At 45.8% G+C, this 18703-nt stretch overlaps 2 protein-coding genes across 2 annotated transcripts in view; one reads left to right on the top strand and one right to left on the bottom strand.

The window, feature by feature from the left end:
• Positions 1-14558, bottom strand: part of lrrc75ba (leucine rich repeat containing 75Ba) — a 29801-nt gene extending 15243 nt beyond the window's left edge. The window contains exons 1-2 of the mRNA XM_037099127.1: positions 14465-14558; positions 5262-5942 (exon numbers count right to left, since the gene is read on the bottom strand). Of these exons, the coding sequence (XP_036955022.1) occupies positions 5262-5543 (282 nt within the window). The 5' untranslated portion in view covers positions 5544-5942; positions 14465-14558. The remainder of the gene's footprint in view (positions 1-5261; positions 5943-14464) is intronic.
• Positions 367-17758, top strand: ggt1a (gamma-glutamyltransferase 1a). The gene is made up of 13 exons (XM_037099125.1): positions 367-393; positions 9365-9541; positions 9617-9747; positions 9829-9918; positions 10239-10431; positions 10722-10882; positions 10991-11140; positions 11591-11727; positions 12758-12945; positions 13049-13176; positions 14695-14807; positions 14891-15004; positions 15785-17758. The coding sequence occupies exons 1-13, from the start codon at positions 374-376 to the stop codon at positions 15929-15931; spliced, it is 1749 nt and encodes a 582-aa protein (XP_036955020.1). The 5' UTR covers positions 367-373; the 3' UTR covers positions 15932-17758.
• Positions 17759-18703: the final 945 nt, after the last annotated feature.

Raw genomic sequence — 18703 nt, 5'->3', positions numbered from 1 at the left:
CGAAAATGTAAATCCACTCATTCTCTCCTCGCTCAGGATGATGTCAAGTCAGGTGATGTTTCATTTCTGGAGCTTCACATTAAAACAGAGTTGCAGCAAATTTAAAACGGAAACAACCCAAAAAAAAGCATAAATGGCTCCATGCAGCTCGTCTGGTGTGATCACAGTCTGAAGCGAAGACTTTTACTTTATCAGAGGGTTTAAATAAAGTCTGTTCAAATCAGTTTGGGGTCTCGTGGCGTCTACGAGACTCGGATTACGCCGGAAAATATAGCTGGGTTTAGAAAAAAAACTACAACTGAAAACAACAACCGAAGTGTCAGTCAGGAGGGCTGACCGTCACCGTGACAACGGTAACTACGGCAACACAACAATGAAGGAGACAAACACTTGGTGAGTGACGGACGCTCTTTAAAAAATGTGTAAGCTTTCATTTTGATTTTCTTAATGGGGGTACACACATAAGGATTTTATAAATCTTAAGAGATTATTTATCCGTAGAGCTCATGAAGATTAAAAATCAGCTTTGATCGTATTAGATCTCGCCTCTGTTTTTATTTACGTCCGCATCCGTGTTCCTCAGTCAGCTGGTTGGCTACGTTGCGTTTCACGTCACATCTCACAGAATAGTAACTCAGGAGTCGTCGGCTGTCCCCACATACATGAAGATTTCTTGTTGTAAGTATAGAACAAGTTTAATATTTACGATTGTCGGCCGCGACCAGTTTCCGGGCAAATTATCGGGACAAATTGACTCTGAACACACCACAGACCTCAGGATAATCGTTTAGGATAATCTTATAAGACAGAGCGAAAAAATCAGAGCGAAATCAGCCCGATTATCGTTATGTGTGTAAGCCCCTTTATTTGGAAATTCACCTTCATCTGGATGCTAATATCAAAACAGCATCCAATTTATTTTCTACAAATTTAACCAACGAGTCCTGAAACTGAAACCAAAACAAATCAAATCCAGCTGGAGACATTTTTAGTGTTTAGTGTTTTTTTTGTTTTTTTTTAAATCAAATCCTCTGAAAGCAAAAAATATTTCATTTTTGACGAGCAGGAGATTTAACAGAACTGTGACAAAATATTTTAGTCTGCCTGCAAATGTCACTGTTGGATTTTTGAGGAATACAAATGTTGTTTTTTCACATGTTTTGCTTGAGAGCGCTGCGACTCTGTTTCACTGTGAAGCCCCAGAACGGTTTTGTGGACTATGAGACTTCATCTTTAATTTTTGGGTCAACTGTCCCTTTAACTGCTGCTGCTGCAGCTGGATGAATCCCTGGTGCCTCCCTGGACTGAGACTGATATGACTGAGAGGCACATCAGGACCCAGATGTTCGTCGAACGATGACAATGGTTTGGATGTTTTGTCGTCTCAACAGATTTTGACAGATCATGCATGAATTTAATTTTTGGCTGCACTGCTCCTTTAATCCGCCAGCTGCTCACCAACACACATCTCTCTCTCTTTCCATCAGCGGCACCTTTAAATGTCAGATTTCGAGTAAACATGATTGAAACGTTCGTGCAGCACGTGAGTACAGAACTGACAGCTGTCACAGCAGCTTACTCACCGATACGACAGTCCGACAGGATGTTCAGTAAAATCAAATCAAACCGACGCAGAGCAGGAAGGTTTCTGACCTTCTGAGCGTGACGGGACGAGCGGCAGCCAACAGACTGAACTGTACATCATCCTGTCCATCCTGCACGTCCTGAGGAGGCGAACTATGATGACGAGCTCTGGTTCAGCCCAGGAAACTTTAATTATAGGAGCGAACATTTGAGACACACAGGACGCAAATACCTGCACATTCATTCTCTCTCCGACACAATCGGCATTGATTGTAATAGACAGTGTGAGGGGGAGGCAGCTGCACATTACCGGCTCCCCTTCTAACAAGGGCAACTGTAAATACAGACTGAACCCAAGGCGGAGAGAAGCCGCTGCTGCTGCCCTTCTGACACACAAGGTATAAATATATCTCCCTTCTGAGTTTAGACGCCATCGACTGTCACACACAAGCCCGGCGTGAAGACACGGATCCTCTGGATATCTGCAGCACGGCTCAGATCTGTCTCATATCTGGAGCAGAGCTGGCTGTTACACACCAATTAACTCTGCCTCGAACTCCTTTTTTCCTAAATTCACAGAACAGAATCTCTCAGACATCTGCGAGAAGATAAAGTAAAGCTTATTTAATAGAAGCGGAGCTCATTTAGAGGAAGGGAGCCCGTGTCCCCTGTGATGAGGCTGTCATGGAGCCCGGGCTCGCCAGTTTATCTCCTCGGCTTGATTAAGGAGCTTCCACTCTCTCCTGTGTCGAGGCTTCACAGTAATTAACGGCGAATTGGCCGACAGCTAAAAGACAGAAGAGGGCCTGAGGGCGAGCAAACAAATGAGATCACCGGGGCTGCGGTCACATCTTCCATGCACCTGTATTCTCTGACACGTGTTTCAGTGCAACACGTCCTGCTGCAGGCGAGGAATCAAACCTCCAAACCAGATCCAACATCGACTTACAACACCTGCTCGTATCCACTGTGGTGGTCACGAGCAGACGAAGGCCTTCAAACCTCCAGCATCACAAGCTTTTTCAAAACAATACAAAAAAAATGTTATTTCTGGCTCAATGTCACAGCTCTTCTGATACGATCCCCTGGGTTTTACAGATTTTCATCAGCCAAAAAGGCAAAAAATAAAAAAGAGAAAAGAATAATCCTTCTGTGAAAATCACCAGAAACTGACAAGGACTCGCGCGTGTACGACAGGAAGAAAAACAATATTAAAGCAACAGCAGCGGCCCAGATTTTCATTTCTGTGACCTTCTTCCTCGAGGTGAGAGTTAATAAAACCTCCCGGAGAAGAATAATATTTTGTATTGTGAAACACATCACTCCAGGGCTTACAGTGCTGCTGCTGCTGGAGCACAGGCCATTACAGAGAGAGGATGGAGGGATGGAGGGATGGAGGGATGGAGGGATGGAGGGAGGGCGGGTCGCTCTAATGGGGGAGTCAGAACAGCCTGAGGAGAGGTGAGGCTCCGAGGTAGAGAGGATGGTGGCGTCGGGGCGATGCTGCTCTATTCCTGTACGCTCTTGGTGGAAATACATCCACATCTCATGTGCAGATAATTAGATGTGGGGTAACGCAGCGACACAGAGCGCAGGTTATCCTTCCACATCAAACGTCAACACGGAGCACGTTTGCCCACACGGAGAGTGAGTCACTCCAACAGTGTGTCACAGGTACGACGCTCTGCCAGTGGCCTACTTTCTGCCGGAGGAAGAGGCCGAGGCAGCGAGGACGGGAGCCAACAGTCCACTCACGAGGGGGGCAGAAGAGGGGTGAGGGTGGGCTGGACGAGAGGTACACAGGCACGATATGGATTATCTTCAGCTGCTGATGAACTGGGCGATATCCAAAATATTACATCACCATATCGACCGGCCAAATACAGCAAACGGACACTTTCACCGTCTGTTCTTTTGATTTGCTGTTTGCTTCTTTACTTCTCCCTCCGCAGCGACACAATCAACATCTATAAATCACAAACTACAACTTTAATGCAAAGAATGAACTGCAGACATAAACAGAAGCGTCTACAGTATCAGGTCCTGAACTCTGGACCCCAAGCTGTCCCGATACTTCCCTGCTTCTCATGGCTGATACGATGAGATAAAGTCACATTTATATATTCTAAGATGATCAAGTTTATTCACACTAGACAGCAGGGGCGGTTCTGTGCCCCCCCGACAGGAAGTCTGCATCAATAATAATATGACAGATCTCTTGCATTGATTTTGTACTGAAGAGAAAGGTGGAAATAAAATGTCTCAGCAGTTTACTACCTGATCAAAATGGTTGAAAACACTGTTTTAAGAGTTTTGTATTTTTTTCCCGGGTTGTATATGCCCCCTAACAAAGAGCCGGCCCCAACCTGACCCTGCTATTAAAACTGGTCTAGAACTGCCCCTGCTATGAACAGCTGAGCTGTAGGGAGCAGTGATGGATTTTTAGTGTTTCACAGCTCTGATGAGATTTGTTGAGTTGAAACTTGGCGACTTTTGTGTCGTTTTCCTCTGAAACTGTAAAAAAAAATAACACAGACATGTTTGTCTCTCTGCAGCTTGTTTGTCCTTGTTCATCATTAAAGGTGCATTCCACCACCTCTTGTAACCGAGCGTGTCGACGCCTCGCTTGTTAAGCTGTTCAGAACAAATGATCTGATAATGTGAGATTCACAGATCCAGTCTGAAGCCTCCTGAACGGCTCACAGACTCATCATTGATAATATGAGCAGCTGCAGAGCGACAGTAAACACTGCAGCCCTCCAGGCTAATGTTAGCTAGCATACTACTGTTGATCCACGCTCGTTTAACCTCCTGCTTCAGTTTATTTCTCACTGCAACTTGTTACTGCAGCACGTTGTTGCACGACGCTTCATCATGGAGATCATGTGTGAGTTCAGATTCAGTCTGCAGAGCGCTGAAGCCAACGAGGAAGTACCAAAGCTGGAACAGTCACTTAAGGTTCTGAAATGGAGTCAATCTTCATAAGACTCCATGTTGAAACGTGCAGCTTTTCAGCAGATATAAACATGCTGATATTCTGGAACAGTAGCTGTAGAAGATTTCCTGCTCATGGAAGCTGCACAGTGGTGATTCTTTACTATATCAAAGGTCCTGTTTGTAAGAAAAGTTCATTTCTGAGTTGGAAATAAGACTCAAAAATCTACTTTCTGAGAAATAGGACCTTAAACGCTTGCTGCACTGAGTGGTGTTCGCAATTTAATCAACTTGTTAAATATCAAATATCTAGTTTGTGCAAATCGCACCAAAGTCGACACTGTGCTTCCTCTCGCCCTCAGCAACAAACCTGCCAAGTGTGAAGTTGATCGGGTGAACGATTCTGGAGATGTGTGAGGAACAGACGGACAGAAAGACGGACAGATGCATGAAATTTGGTTCAAATTATCGCCTCCATTTATCGGCTTTAATCTGACTGATAGGAAACATTACAGGCTGATGATTTAGGGTGCATGCCTGGCTGGAGGTCAGAGGTCAGAGGTCAGGGCCTGCAGGAGGACACCTGTGGTGCTGCAAGATGTTGGACATCTCACACACACACACACACACACACACACACACACAGCTGCTGCTTGTGGTCCATCTGTTGCTGCGGCTGAGTGTCTGCAGCCTCCTGCAGCCTCCTGGATGTAAACAGGTCGGTGTCGGTTCGCACTTCTTACCTTCCTCAGAGATCTGAGCACGTCGGTCGCCTGCTCGATCCTGCGGTCCCGGAGCAGCTTCTGGATCTCCTTGATCCACGCCACCCGCCTCATGTACGGGCTGTGGTTGGTCCTCCGCAGCATCCCCGGCAGCTTGTCTGATTTCAGCATGAGGGCGAACAGAAAGTCCCCGCCGGCCCGGCTGCCTCTGTCGCTCTCTCCGGTGCCATCCAGAAGCTTGCGTCGCTTTTTGGAGAAATTCTCATTGTCCAGGCTGCTCTGCCGGCTCAGTCTGGAACCCATGGTGGTGTTTTTCGCGTATTTTTTTTTTTTTTTTTTTGTCTGTCTGTGTGTTGCAGCTTCAAGAGAATATCAGCAAGAGGACAAACCCATGACCAGCTCGGTTTTGCTGCTCCGTGTTGTTCTGGCGCTGCACTCGATGTCCCTCCACAGTCTCGCCGCCGTCCTCCCTCTCATGCAGCCGTCACACGTAGCTGTTTTGATCCCCCCCCCTCTGCTCCTCTTCCTCCTCCTCCTCCTCGGGCTACGTGCGCCTGGCTGGGATGATGAGGATGCACCGGCGGCTGCTTCATCCTCCAGCCGTCCGTCCGTCCGCGCTCCTTTACGCTGCTGTTTAGGTTTGTGCAACGTGGAGCGTCCGACCAATCCCTGCATCTGGTGCCTGCTGCGCGGCTCCCCCTCCTCCATGCAAAAAGAAAAAAAAAAAAAAAAAAAAAAGATGTCTGTGTTGTTTTGAGTATGAGAGGGAAGCAGGAGAGCAGAGCACAGTCTGATATAAATCATGCACAAGTCCTCGAAATAACCACAAACACACCACAAATACTCAGGGTTGGTTTCTTTTTTTTTTTAGGGAGGCTTCAGATTAATCTTCCAAAATAAAGTTCACAAATTTTCTATGTGCCAGTTAACCAGAAAATCCACAAAATCACTGTCAAGGATCATTAATTGTGTATCTCAGTTAAAGGAACATTTCAGAGTTTCATGGTCCACACAACATCTCTGGAGCTGCAGCACAACCAAAGAAATATAATACAATTCCACAAAACTCCATTTAAACGTTGCAGAATTATCAATCAGTGCTTCCTGTTTGCAGTGAACCTGTGGATGCACAGACATCTGGATCACTGAGATACTGAAGACAACTTAAAAACATGATTTTTCTCAGCAGGTTCTGCACATGTGAGGAGATCTGATCTGGAAATCTGTTATTCACGCTCCTTTTTTAAAAGCTGAACTCTTCACTGTAGCTGCTGAGCTGAAGGTGTCACCTGCTGCACCTGGTTCCTCAGCAGCTACAGTGAAGAGTTCAACCTAAAACAGGATGTAAGTACATTTTAAATCAAGTCTCCAGCTGCTTCAGTTGCTCAGCAGAGGAGCTGCGAAGCTCCAGAAATGTTCTGTGGACGACGACGCGTCACCTGACTTCACATTTTTGAGATGATTATGACTGAACTTTAAGTTGTGGGTGAATTGCTCCTTTAAAACAGGGGAAAACATTCATTTTTATATATATTTATATGTACTTAAAAGACTCTATAAGCCATCGGCCCAGGCTCTTTTAAATAAATATAAACATACATAAAAATGATGTTATTAAACTGCGAGCAGAAACAGAAAGGACTGTGAACACGCTGCTGGTTGCTGAGCAGAGTGGTGAACTGCTCCTTTAAGACGACACCTGCTCTCCCTGTAAACATGAAGGCAACTTCTCTCAGATTAGATTTGGCTTGTGATGTTTCTATTTTTGGGTCCAGTCATTGTTGTGATCCTGGTTCCTCTTGTTCGTCAGTGGGTCGGGTCGCTGGCTGCCGTTTCCTCTCTGGGCTCAGCCGGCAGGGTTTCATGCTAGAGGTTGTAATTATGATCGTCTGTGCCCTTAATTTAATCTATTATCCCCGACGCTGCTGATTTGTTTTGTCAGAGCTTTGGCTCTCTGAGCAACGCTGATGAACAACTCATTGTAACAATATGTGCAAACATGACTGACTGTCTGCTGTCTGACAGCAGCGTCAACACACTACTGAGGGAACTGTGGGAATGAAAAGAGCAGGTTGGGTCAGACGGTTCTGATCCAGATGTGTTTGAGTTAGTTGTTGTTGTGAGGAGACGCTGAAGAGACGACAGTGGAAACAAGATGAGCATTCTCAAGACATCACACACATGCAGAGCAGCAGGAAGCAGCGAGACGTGGATGTAACTGGGTCGAGGTTCAGTCGCTGCAGGATCACCAGTTCGGGCCGGGTCTGGAACCTTTGCTGGATCCTTCTGCTGCATCTGACTGTAACAGTACAGCTGCATCCATCCAGGCCAGACATCTACAAACACACGTCCTTCCTGCTGAGGAGGAAGAATCTGACCTAACAGCAGCACACACAGCGCCTGCCATTAAACGCCACACATCACAACACGTGACATCACCCTCTGTTCCACTGAGGCCGTCTGAGTGTCTCTGCAGGCCGTTTCCACCTGTTGCCGGGGAACCACACTGTGTGATTTAATTTGCCGCTCAGTAAACAGACATAGGCCGCAGTCCCACGGCGGCCATTTTCCTCTGACGTCACAACTTTGTTGTCACCTGGAGTACAGCAGGAGGACATCGTGCCTTTACAGCCCGAGGTGTGTGAAGTGTCTCCTCCAGCTGAGGGATAAAAATACGACCGAGCTCCAGCTGATATTTCATGAAGTCTTCCTCCTCCTCCTCCTCCTCCGACGACAGTGACATGTGCACAAAAGCTGAAGGAAGGCTTTTGTGATCTGCAACAAACAGATATGTAATTGTCCTCCTCTGCTATAAATCAGCCCTGTCCATTAAGTGAACTCTGATCCTGGGGCGGCTCTGAACCTGGGAGATCCAGAGCAGGATAGCAGTGATTAGATTTGGACACAATCACAACAGCAGCCGCAGCAGCAGCCTGCAGGCTTCTTTCAAAGTGCTTCATCAGTGAGGCCCAGCAACAGGAGAGCACGCTGGATTAGCCGAGGTACCACAGAGGGCTGTTTGCTGTCGAGTGGCTTCTGTCAGCGACGTCGCCAGCTTGGACCTGCGCTGCCCGGAGAAGGCTCAGGCATCTCAATCGGCCTGACGATGCCTCCAGAATTTAAGCCATTTAATCGACTGTGACACGGCTGCTGAGCATGGCAACGCCGCCGGCTGGGCCAATCACACGGAGCCCCGAGTCGAGTCGGGCTGAGCTCTGCCTGCGTTTAACAAATCACTCTCACCTTCACTTTGGCAAGCCTGCCAGATTGATATCAGACTGAAATCCAAGGTTATGGAACGACTGAAAAGACAAACTCAAGAGTTTCACTTCAAAGTGAGGAAAAGGAGGCATCCATCATCTGAAAAACTCCCGTCTAGATTTTAAAAAATGATCAAATGAAGGGCAACAAATCCAGATTTCTGTAAATAACTGGATGTGCGGTTGTCTGTCATTACTTCAAACTTTTAAGTTTCCAAGAGCTCGAAAACATTCAGCAGTGACACAAGAATGCGTCACTGATCTTCCTCCATCATGATAATGATCAGTTTATTCAAAAACTGGATGACTTTATATCATCAGGAGGAGGAGAAGATGACTGGATTTCCTTTAGAAATTATTTCAAAATCCGACATGGAGCCAACGAGAGAAGCCAGGACTGAGAACATGCGACGGCCTCGCGGCTGCCGTCCCAGCACGACTGAAGGAAATTTCAGAGGAGTGCATGACTTTATCCTGGAGGTGGTTCAGTGTTCCTCTCTTTCTCTCTGTACTTTTCAAAAACACACACAAATATGGGAACATGCTTATTATCCAGAAACCAGTGCTCATCAGCGTCACACCTGAATAACAAAGATGACACATCGTGTTCCCTCAGCAGTCTGAAGCGGGTCAGACAGAACACCTTGGCATTACCACTGACACACTGACGGTCTGCTCTCCTCTTCTGTCTCTGTCCGTCTGATATTTTCCGTCTATCTGTGGGTGAGTGACTTTCCTGCTTCTTATGATATTTATGTATTTTGTCATGTGCACGTTTGACTGCCGCTCTGGATTTGACAGATGAAGACTCTCGTTTCTGAGCTGAGGGGATCCAGTCTGACGTCCGTGTGTTGATGTTCACAGGAAAATGGTTGGGAAGTCCCTGATTGCTGGTCTGGTGGTCCTTCTGGTGGCTGCGGTGAGCCTGTTCCTGGGGGTGTTCATGGGCCTGGGGAAGAAAAACACTCCTCCCCCCTCGGACCACTTCTACTCAAAGGCTGCTGTGGCTGCTGATGCTGGAAAGTGTTCAGAAGTGGGGAGGTAAGAGGACTCTGACACGTCGCTCCCGTCTCTGAATGTGTGCCGGCTTCACTAAGTGTATTCTCGTGTTTTCAGGGACATTCTGAAGAAAAACGGTTCGGCCGTGGATGCTTCCATCGCTGCCCTGCTGTGTGTCGGCCTTCTGAACGCTCACAGCATGGGCATCGGAGGAGGGCTCTTCTTTGTCATCTACAACGCAACCACGGGTGAGTGTGCGTCATGACTTCTCAACACAGTTAACTGAGCAAAAACACAATCATCCATCTGCCCTCATCTCTGCTGAACAGGGAGGGTGGAAACCATCGATGCGAGGGAGACGGCGCCCATGAACGCCACTGAAGACATGTTTGGCAACAACACCAAGCTCTCTCGTACAGGTACGAGCTGCTGGAGGATTTCCCGGGCACGAGTTCACTCAGTGCTGATCTGACTGATTGTGGCCTGGAAAGCTGTTGCAGCTCCTGCAACACGTCTCTCTATTGTTGGAACAGAGCGAGAGGGATTTAAAGGGGATAAATAATCCTAAATCTATCAAATCCAGGCCCTCTTGGATGTTTCATCATGCTTAACAACCTTTGTGTGTCTTCCCTCGCATCTGCTGCTGGCTGCGTCACAATAAATCACTAAATCTGTGTGTGCAGTACACTTTATTTTGTCTCTTAGTCCTCCTGAAATTCACAGTAGTGTTTCATAACAGGTGGACTGTCCATAGCCATCCCCGGGGAGATCCGCGGGTATGAGATGGCACACAAGAGGCATGGCCGGCTGCCGTGGAAGGACCTGTTCGAGCCCAGCATCGCCTTGGCTCGCGACGGTTTCCCGATAGGAAAAGCGTTGGCTCACGCCATCTTCAAGAGCAAAGATTCCATTCAAAGAGACGCCAACATGTGGTGAGGAAGACGAGTCAAAGGCAGAACATACGGCTGCCATGAATCTGCAGCTTTTTCTATTTTTGTGACCGGTGTACACGCTCGTCACATCCGGACATGAGATGTGAAGCTACAGCGAGCAGATGGTTAGCTTAGCTCTCCAGTCAAACGTTAACCGAAGTGACAGTTGGGTCTTTGAAGGCGCCAACAACAGACAAGTTCACCCTCCACTCACACAGTATCGTCTGTAATTTTCCACAGGCAGTTTTCTACAGTTTACTTGTTGTCTTCTCTTTTGTTTTTCTCGTCAGCGAGGTGTTCTGTGATTCTCAGAGAAACATCCTGAAGGAAAACGACATTGTTAAATTTCCAAAGCTGGCCGACACGTACCAAAGAATAGCAGACGAGGGACCGGATGTGTTTTATAACGGCTCGATGGCACAGAGCATCGTGGAGGACATCCAGGCGGCAGGTCGTGTGTTGTTTTTCTTTACAGATAGAATAAAATCACTCACCACTGCCACATTTGAGCATTTTTCCCCTGGTTTTAAACTCACTCTGACATGTGTGCTCGTCCCAGGTGGCATCATCACCCCTGATGATTTGTTGGAGTACCAGCCTGTGCTCAATGAAAACCCTCTGAGGCTGAACGTTGGGGAATACACCATGCACGTCCCAGACGCCCCCTCCAGCGGCCCCGTGCTGGCGCTCATACTCAACATAGTGGATGGTGAGCAGGCCGGCCAAGTGCTTGTGCAGCCGTGCAGAAGAAAAGGATGTCAGGTTTCCCCAGGTCGTCCCTTGAATGTCTCTCCGCCTGATTTTGGACGAGAACACGGAGCTGCAACTCTGCTCGCCAAATTAAATTCACCCTCAGCAGCCCATCTGTTCAGCCAGGGCGTGTTTAGTCATGCTTTAAATAAAAAGCAGCATCATTAACTTCAAATGAAGGCTGAGACTTAATGTGTTCATGTATGATCACATATTCAAACTGCTGAGAGGCTTCATGTTGTTATCCGGTTTGCGGTTCGGGCAGTTTAATGACCCGTCTCTGGCTGAGAGAGGGGCTTTTAGCACGATGATGGAGAAGACTCATTAGGCCAAGAAAATGTGATTCTTAATTTACTCCAGACAAGATTTTCTAATTGTTTTCTTTTTTTCTCCTGTGGATGTTTTGCAGGATACAACTTCACAGGCACGAGCGTGTCGACAGCAGAGAAGAAGACTCTGACGTACCATCGCATCGTCGAGGCTTTTCGATTTGCTTACGCCAAGAGGAGCCGACTGGGGGACCCACGATATCTCAACATCACTGATGTAACTCTTCTTCTTATTATCATCCTTCACACTTTTATTTTGGAGCATGTCCAGCTTCACTTCACTCAGGATGATCAGACATTTCCTGCTGGCTGCTGCTCAGTTCTGTAGAGGCAGTGTTTAAACTTAGTTGTCAGGATGCAAAACTGTGCAGACATTCACTTTAAATTCCATCTGATGTTCTTCAAATCTGTTTTCAGCTTATAAAGCCGCCATCTTGAAAGGTCGAGTTAATTATTGCGTTATCGAGACAAAACAAACAGTTTATCAACAGATAATGAGGTGAACTGACCTCATGTCACTGGGAAAATAATCCTCAACATACAAGTGAATTATCTAGTTTGGCACCTGAGAAATTTTAAACTGCACATTTGGAGATTCCTCCTGAGCGCTCTGTACTAAAAAACCTCTTTTTCATTTTGCTCTGATCCACTTTATTAGCAGAAACGTTGGCGGAGGTAACGTTCGGATGTTTTGCGATTGTTTGCCAGAGATCTGGAGCTGCAGCTGCGTCGTTCCTCGGGGATATTCATTCCAAAATTGAATTATTTTTTGGCGGAAATCAAATCTTTCATTTAAGCTGCATGCCAACTTCGTTCACTCAGACCCAGTGAGATATAAACTTACACATCTGAACAGATAATGAAGAGTGTTCCTTCATTATAACACCAGTAGTCCTTGTAGTTGAAGAGATACACTCTGTTAATCAAAAGCCGAACAGTCCCCTTTAATCTAATCAAGCATAATTCAGTATCTGGATCCTGGAAGGTGAGAAACCGTCCTGGATCCGTCCCGTTTATCTGGATCCACACCAGAAGTTAATGGGCTCTATTCTGGGCCGAGACTCGTCCTCCATCCAAGTTTGGTGGAAATCTGTGAAAGTTTTTGTGTAATCCTGCCGACAAACCAACAAACAGACACTGTTGCAAACACAACCAGCTTGGCGGAGGTAATAACTGAGCCTTCACAGTGTTTTTACAGAAGCCAGAACGTGACACGCTGTCTGACACACTTGTTTTCTTCTCCTCAGCTCATCCACAACATGACCTCAGACTACTTTGCGGACGGCATAAGAAGTAAAATTACAGACGACACCACTCATCCGGACAGCTACTACGAGCCAGACTATTTCGTCCCAGACAACCACGGGACGGCTCACCTGTCGGTCATAGCGGAGGACGGGAGCGCCGTGGCGGCCACCAGCACCATCAACCTATAGTGAGAAGCTTTACGCCTTCCTTCAGAGCTGAACATGATTTTCCTGAGCTGTGGCGATTATTATCTGTGACTCACTCATTACAAAGCTGTTTCATTTCTCCAGCTTTGGCTCCAAAGTCATGTCTCGATCGACTGGGATCATTTTCAACGATGAAATGGACGACTTCAGCTCTCCGTACATGACCAACGGGTTTGGAATCCCTCCTTCACCGAACAATTTCATCCAACCAGGTGTGTCTGGACTGAATGATCACACTCGTTCTCCTCCGACCCCGAGTTTAGGTTTAGACTTTGTGGACACACGCCTGTGTTGATGGATGGGAGAGGTCTGTTTCCACAAACACAAAGAGGATGTTGTTGGACGGTTTATCTGGAGGCAGAGGTGATGATCTCACCAGCCTTTCACTTGTTCCTGCATCCGTCACTGTCAGGAGGTCTGAGAAGAGTCGATTTCCAACCTCTCCTGTTGTTCTTTGGTTTGTTTGGAGTCATTTCAAATACATGTTCAATTAATGTGGCAGTTTTTTTAGCCTAACATGCTGCTTGGAGACTAAATGTTTCTCCATTCTACCGACGTACTGCTGACTTCAGACGGATTAGTATCCTCCGACATCACGTAGAGACTCGACTTGTGTAGGTGTCAAGCGTACCATCAGCCTCTCCAACAGAACTGTTCTGTGTTCTGTTGGGTTGCTTCCTCGGGAGCTGTGGCGTCCCTCAAGGCTCCGTTCTTTGACCCTTTCTGTTTTCCATAAACACGCCGTCTCTCGGCCAGTTTATCCAGAATTATCAGTGTTTGAGCTGTCAAATAATCATTGCCCGTGTATATTTCATGAACCATTTTAGGATTTTATACTTTATCCGTCTGACATGAGTGACAACTGACTATCAGCCCTCATTCTGTCCCCCTCGTCTCCTGTCAGTCACACAGGCTCTGCAGAGAGCCAGAAGCTCACTGGTATTAAATCCTTCCTTCAACTACACTGACCGTGATGTGACCTCTCCTGCTTAATGTAGGCTCCATGTTGCCCGAGGCACCTGGTTGTCCTGATGTCATTCGGTGCACGTTATTTTATTATTATTTTTTTTTTATCAGCTACATAATTAGCAACAAGCTTCTGCCACATGAAGAGGAAGAAACCAGATAACGCTGCTGGTGGAGACGGAAACAGGAAGGCGAGGCAGAGCAGCGTGCTCGCATACAGGCGGAGAATTTCACTAACGTGAAGCGATTCTGAAGAAAGAAATCTGAGTCTCATTGTAAGACCACAGCCGTTCTGAGGGAAACACTCAGAATGTTCTTAAATTTAACGATGACAACTCTGAGATCATTCCGTCTGCTGCACATGATGCAGTCAAGCAAAGTCCATTTTACAAGACAGAGGAGGATAAAACTACAGGCCTGAGCGTCGATGACCGAGTAACAAATGTTTCAATCTTGTTCCCTCCAGCTCAAGATGATCTAGAAAATGTGTCATTTCTTTTAATCACTGGTGAATTTGCAGAGAGTTGAACATACTTGTATCTGCTCTCAGCTTGACTTGGTAAAGCTGTGTACCGGGATGTGAGCCAGGCCTCCTGCTGAACGTCTCCCATTGGTCCAGATTGATTTACATCTAATCCGCCTCGTCTGGTCTTATTTTCTTGTTCAGGACTTTGTGACTGAAAGAAAGATGCTGCATAAATAAAATGTGTCGTCATTATTATCATTATAAGCAGTGGCAGCCACATTTTGTGTATCTGTTGCAGGCAAGAGGCCGCTGTCTTCCATGTGTCCTACAATCATCTTCGACAAAGAAAACAGAGTGAAAATGGTCGTCGGAGCGTCCGGCGGCACGAAAATCACCACGGCCACCGCTTTAGTAAGTGTGACTCGGTCACATCTCCGACCTGCAGACGCTCAGTCAGTGATTTGAAACTCTTTCCTTTTGTCTGACTGAACCAGGTCATCCTGAACTCCTTGTTCTTCAACTACGACCTAAAGAAAGCTGTGACGGAGCCGCGAGTTCACAATCAGCTCAACCCAAATATGACAGTAGTGGAGCAGGGCTTCGAAAAGGTGAGTCACACCTGGAGGGATGCAGACGACGACAACAACAACATCAGTGTCTGATGCTGCTAGTTTGACTCATTCCACTACAAACTTACACTACCTTACCCAGCATGCCTTGTGCTTGTTTATTTCAATCAGTTTGAAAATCAGTTTGCAAAAATACCTGCAACAAAAACAAATCCAGCATTTCTTTTTCTTTAGCCTCTGAGATCGCATTAAAGGGAAAATTCACCCTGAAATCAAAAACATGCAATGTGCTTTAAATATGTAGGATCCCTAATAATTAATTCATCAATACTGCCACAGCTTATTAGAAATCAAGCAGAGCGATAAACAATATTTGGAACCAATAAACTGCACATTTACTGCAAAAGTTTTAATCTCAGTGTCAAAAGTGATGAAGTGAAGCTCAGCACTGCAACTGTAAACTTCCTCCAGTTACCGGTTACTTTGCAGATTCAGATTATTTTATCAGTGCTGTGGGTGGGGCTTGTACAGTATTTAATGAGTTTATTTTACAGGCAATCTGACAGAAAAATCCCAGATACTGATGCTGAATATGGGCCTGATAACAGTCCAGGCTGATGATCAGTCTGTCCACAACTGTTGAAGTGTTTTAGCTTCCTGACAGGGACGACACACAAGAAAACAGCAGCCAGAAATGTTGTTGTCACAGTTCAGATAATAAATATCCAGAATCTGTTGTTTCCGTGTATGAAGACCAGTTACACCTTTACCTGCACAAGACTCCTCTCCTGTGTTTGTGTCTTGATGAAACCTCGGCAGAGCGTCCTGGAGGGTCTGGTCCAGAAGAACCACGTAACACAGCTGCTGCGGACTCCGGACTCCGTGGTCCAAGCGGTGGTGCGGCAGGGAGAGCGGCTCTGTGCCGAGTCCGACCCCAGGAAAGGAGGCTATCCAGCGGGATACTGACCTCAGGTCCTCCTCCGCCGCTCTCCGTCTGGACAGTCTCCTCGAAGACACTCGGACGGAGCGGCGACACAAAGTCTGCACTGAAGACTCCAGCAGTGTTTAAGCTAAGAGACTCGGCGAGATGAATCTCAAACGACTCATCACAGAACCTCTTTTTACTCAAACTCAATTTTACAGCAGTACTTCTTGTTTTGGAATTATTTTTTGAGTTTTGAAGTAAACTGAGAGGTTGCACCTAGTTTGACTCGTGTATCATCACTACTGGGAACCGGTCAGGACGGTGATGATCTGCTTTATTTAATAACCCTATTTTATGTACCACACAGTGCCAAACACACTGAAAACAACAAGTAAGTACCAATAATAATAATAATAATAATAATAATAATAATAATAATAATAATAATAATAATAATAATAATGGCCAATGATCATGTCAAAATGAATAAATGTTCTAGGTAAGAATCTGAGTGGTTGTAGGACGTCCGTTTAGTATTTTCATTTCTTTTATTGTCGAAGGAAAAAAGATTGTGAATAATTGGACAATTTGTCTGAAAACTGCAGTGTGTGTGTGTGTGTGTGTGTGTGTGTGTGTGTGGGGGGGGGGGTCGTTTTAATGTCAAACCATTAATTAATTCTAAGTAGACGTGAAGGCAGGTAGAACCACGAACACAAGGACACCTCAGGTCGTTTGCCTGTCCCACCTGATCGTCTCCTCACATCTCTCTCCTGATGACTCAACAGGAACTGTGCTGTTTTCTACCGTCACTCTTTATTCAAACGATTACTTTTGAACTGTAAATGTTTAATATCGAGTAGAGGTTCAGTGAATGTATAGTGTGTTCTGAAAAATACATTTGCAGATATATTTTTCTAAACATGCATTGTTCTTATGCCATGTTTTGTTGCCATGCTTGTTATTAAACATTTTGAACAAAGATGTTATATTTTACCAGACGGACCCTCTGGGTATTTCTGTGCTGCTTCTGTGCTGGAATATTTGGCACAAAATCACTTAATCGCATCTTTTATTTAAAGGTTCTGGCATTTTTGCTCAGTTAATGACTTTAAATGGATTCATCCACTCACGTTTTTTAGCACCTGAACATTCACAGTGAACAAAGTTTTTGAGGACGAGGGTTCAGTCACGGTCGAATGAGGTAAACAGAACCTGTGCAGGACTCAGGACCCCTGAAGAGTCTTTCACCGTCCACTGAGTTTCAATCAGCATTCAGTAAATATCTCCACTCATGTGTGCTCTTTGAGCAAATGAAACACCAAGTAGCAGTCACAATGAGAACGTCTGTTTGCCTTTGGGTAAAAGGCTCAATCTGAGAAATGTCAGCTGTTTGTCATTCATGACTTTCAGAAGGTAAAAATATCGTCTTAGCTTCTTTTCATCAGGTTTTTAAAACATCCCTCTGCTTGTGTAAGTTTCTCTGCTGCATTAAAACCACTCAGTAACCAGCAGCATTTCATCTGAACATTAAGCTTTCTGCACAGCCTGATGGAAAACAATTCCCCCAAAATCAGAAATCCAGATTTTCCTGTAGTGGACTATTTATCCACTCAGACTGTTTGGTACTTTCTCGCCAATATAATGGAACTAGATGGCACTCAGCGTGTGGTGCTCAACGTGGCAAACACACACACACAAAAAAACCTTTTGAAAAACTCAACAGCTGCGTCTCTTTACTGAAATCATGACCCAGTTTCATGTATGAACAATTTTCCTACAAAAAAAAAGAAAAAAAAAAGTCAGGACGTACTGATGGACCAGAGGCGTGCGCTCATGACGGGGATGTAAACATTAGAGGCAAGTTCTCCAAAAAAAAGAAAATTCAGTCATCATCTCCCTCCATGAGGATGAACACATGACCTGCTGTAGTCCACAGAACACTTCTGGAGCTTCACAGTAAAACAGAGTTGCAGCGTTTGACAGCGACTGACAGAGAGCGAGCTAACGCTGTTAGCTCAGCAGCTACTCTAACGGGTCCGACACAGAGACGGGGTGAATAACGTCTTTTCAAATCAATTTGGGATCTCAGGGCTTCTCCAGACTTGGATTAGATGCAACTCTGTTTTACTGTGAAGCTCCAGAATGTTCTGTGGACTGCGACACTTCCTGTTTTTATCATCATGGAGGGAGGAGAGGACGACTGGATTTACATTTTTTGGGTACATTTTAGAGGTAAGAACTTTAGCCCGAGCCCGAGCCCGACCCGGCCCGAAATTCGGGTCGGGCCTAAAATGTCAATCATTACGTTCGGGTCGGGTCGGGCTCGGGCTTCTCTCTCGCTGACTTTTTTTTAAATAAATATATGTTTATAAAAATGTATACTAAAACGATGTGTGGACACTAAACTAAGGAATACTTGTTGTAAATAAATAATTTGGATAAAACAGAGAAGGCGGCGCTGTAAGGTAATTGCTATATAACTACTACTAAACAGGAGGTGCAGAGCAAGAGCACGCTTTGCGCACGGCTTTGCGGACATTTCGTGAACGTAATCTTGAAATTTCGGGTTTGCTTCGGGCTCGGGCCTGCAAATCAAGTTAATTGGTCGGGCTCGGGCTGGGTCGGGCTTTAATGCCTGCGGGCCTGGGTCGGGTCGGGCTGGATTTTTTAGGCCCGATCTTACCTCTAGTACATTTCTCTTGTCTGTGAGCTGATGCACTCTGTTTTGCTTTATGACACGTTAAGAAAACAGTTCCTACATAAAACTGCTCTCAACAAGGTCTGTGGATCGTCTTGATTAACAGGGTCATGAT

This window comes from Acanthopagrus latus, chromosome 5, assembly GCF_904848185.1.
Source record: "Acanthopagrus latus isolate v.2019 chromosome 5, fAcaLat1.1, whole genome shotgun sequence".
NCBI lineage: Eukaryota > Metazoa > Chordata > Actinopteri > Spariformes > Sparidae > Acanthopagrus > Acanthopagrus latus.
This window is presented reverse-complemented; position numbering and strand designations above follow the sequence as displayed.

Bases quoted from the DNA above. Each gene is read 5' to 3' on its own strand.
- ggt1a (XM_037099125.1), top strand. From the start codon at position 374: ATGAAGGAGACAAACACTTG. The intron at 394-9,364 runs GTGAGTGACGGA...TGATGTTCACAG, and splicing joins ATGAAGGAGACAAACACTTG to GAAAATGGTTGGGAAGTCCC. The intron at 11,141-11,590 runs GTGAGCAGGCCG...GATGTTTTGCAG, and splicing joins CATACTCAACATAGTGGATG to GATACAACTTCACAGGCACG.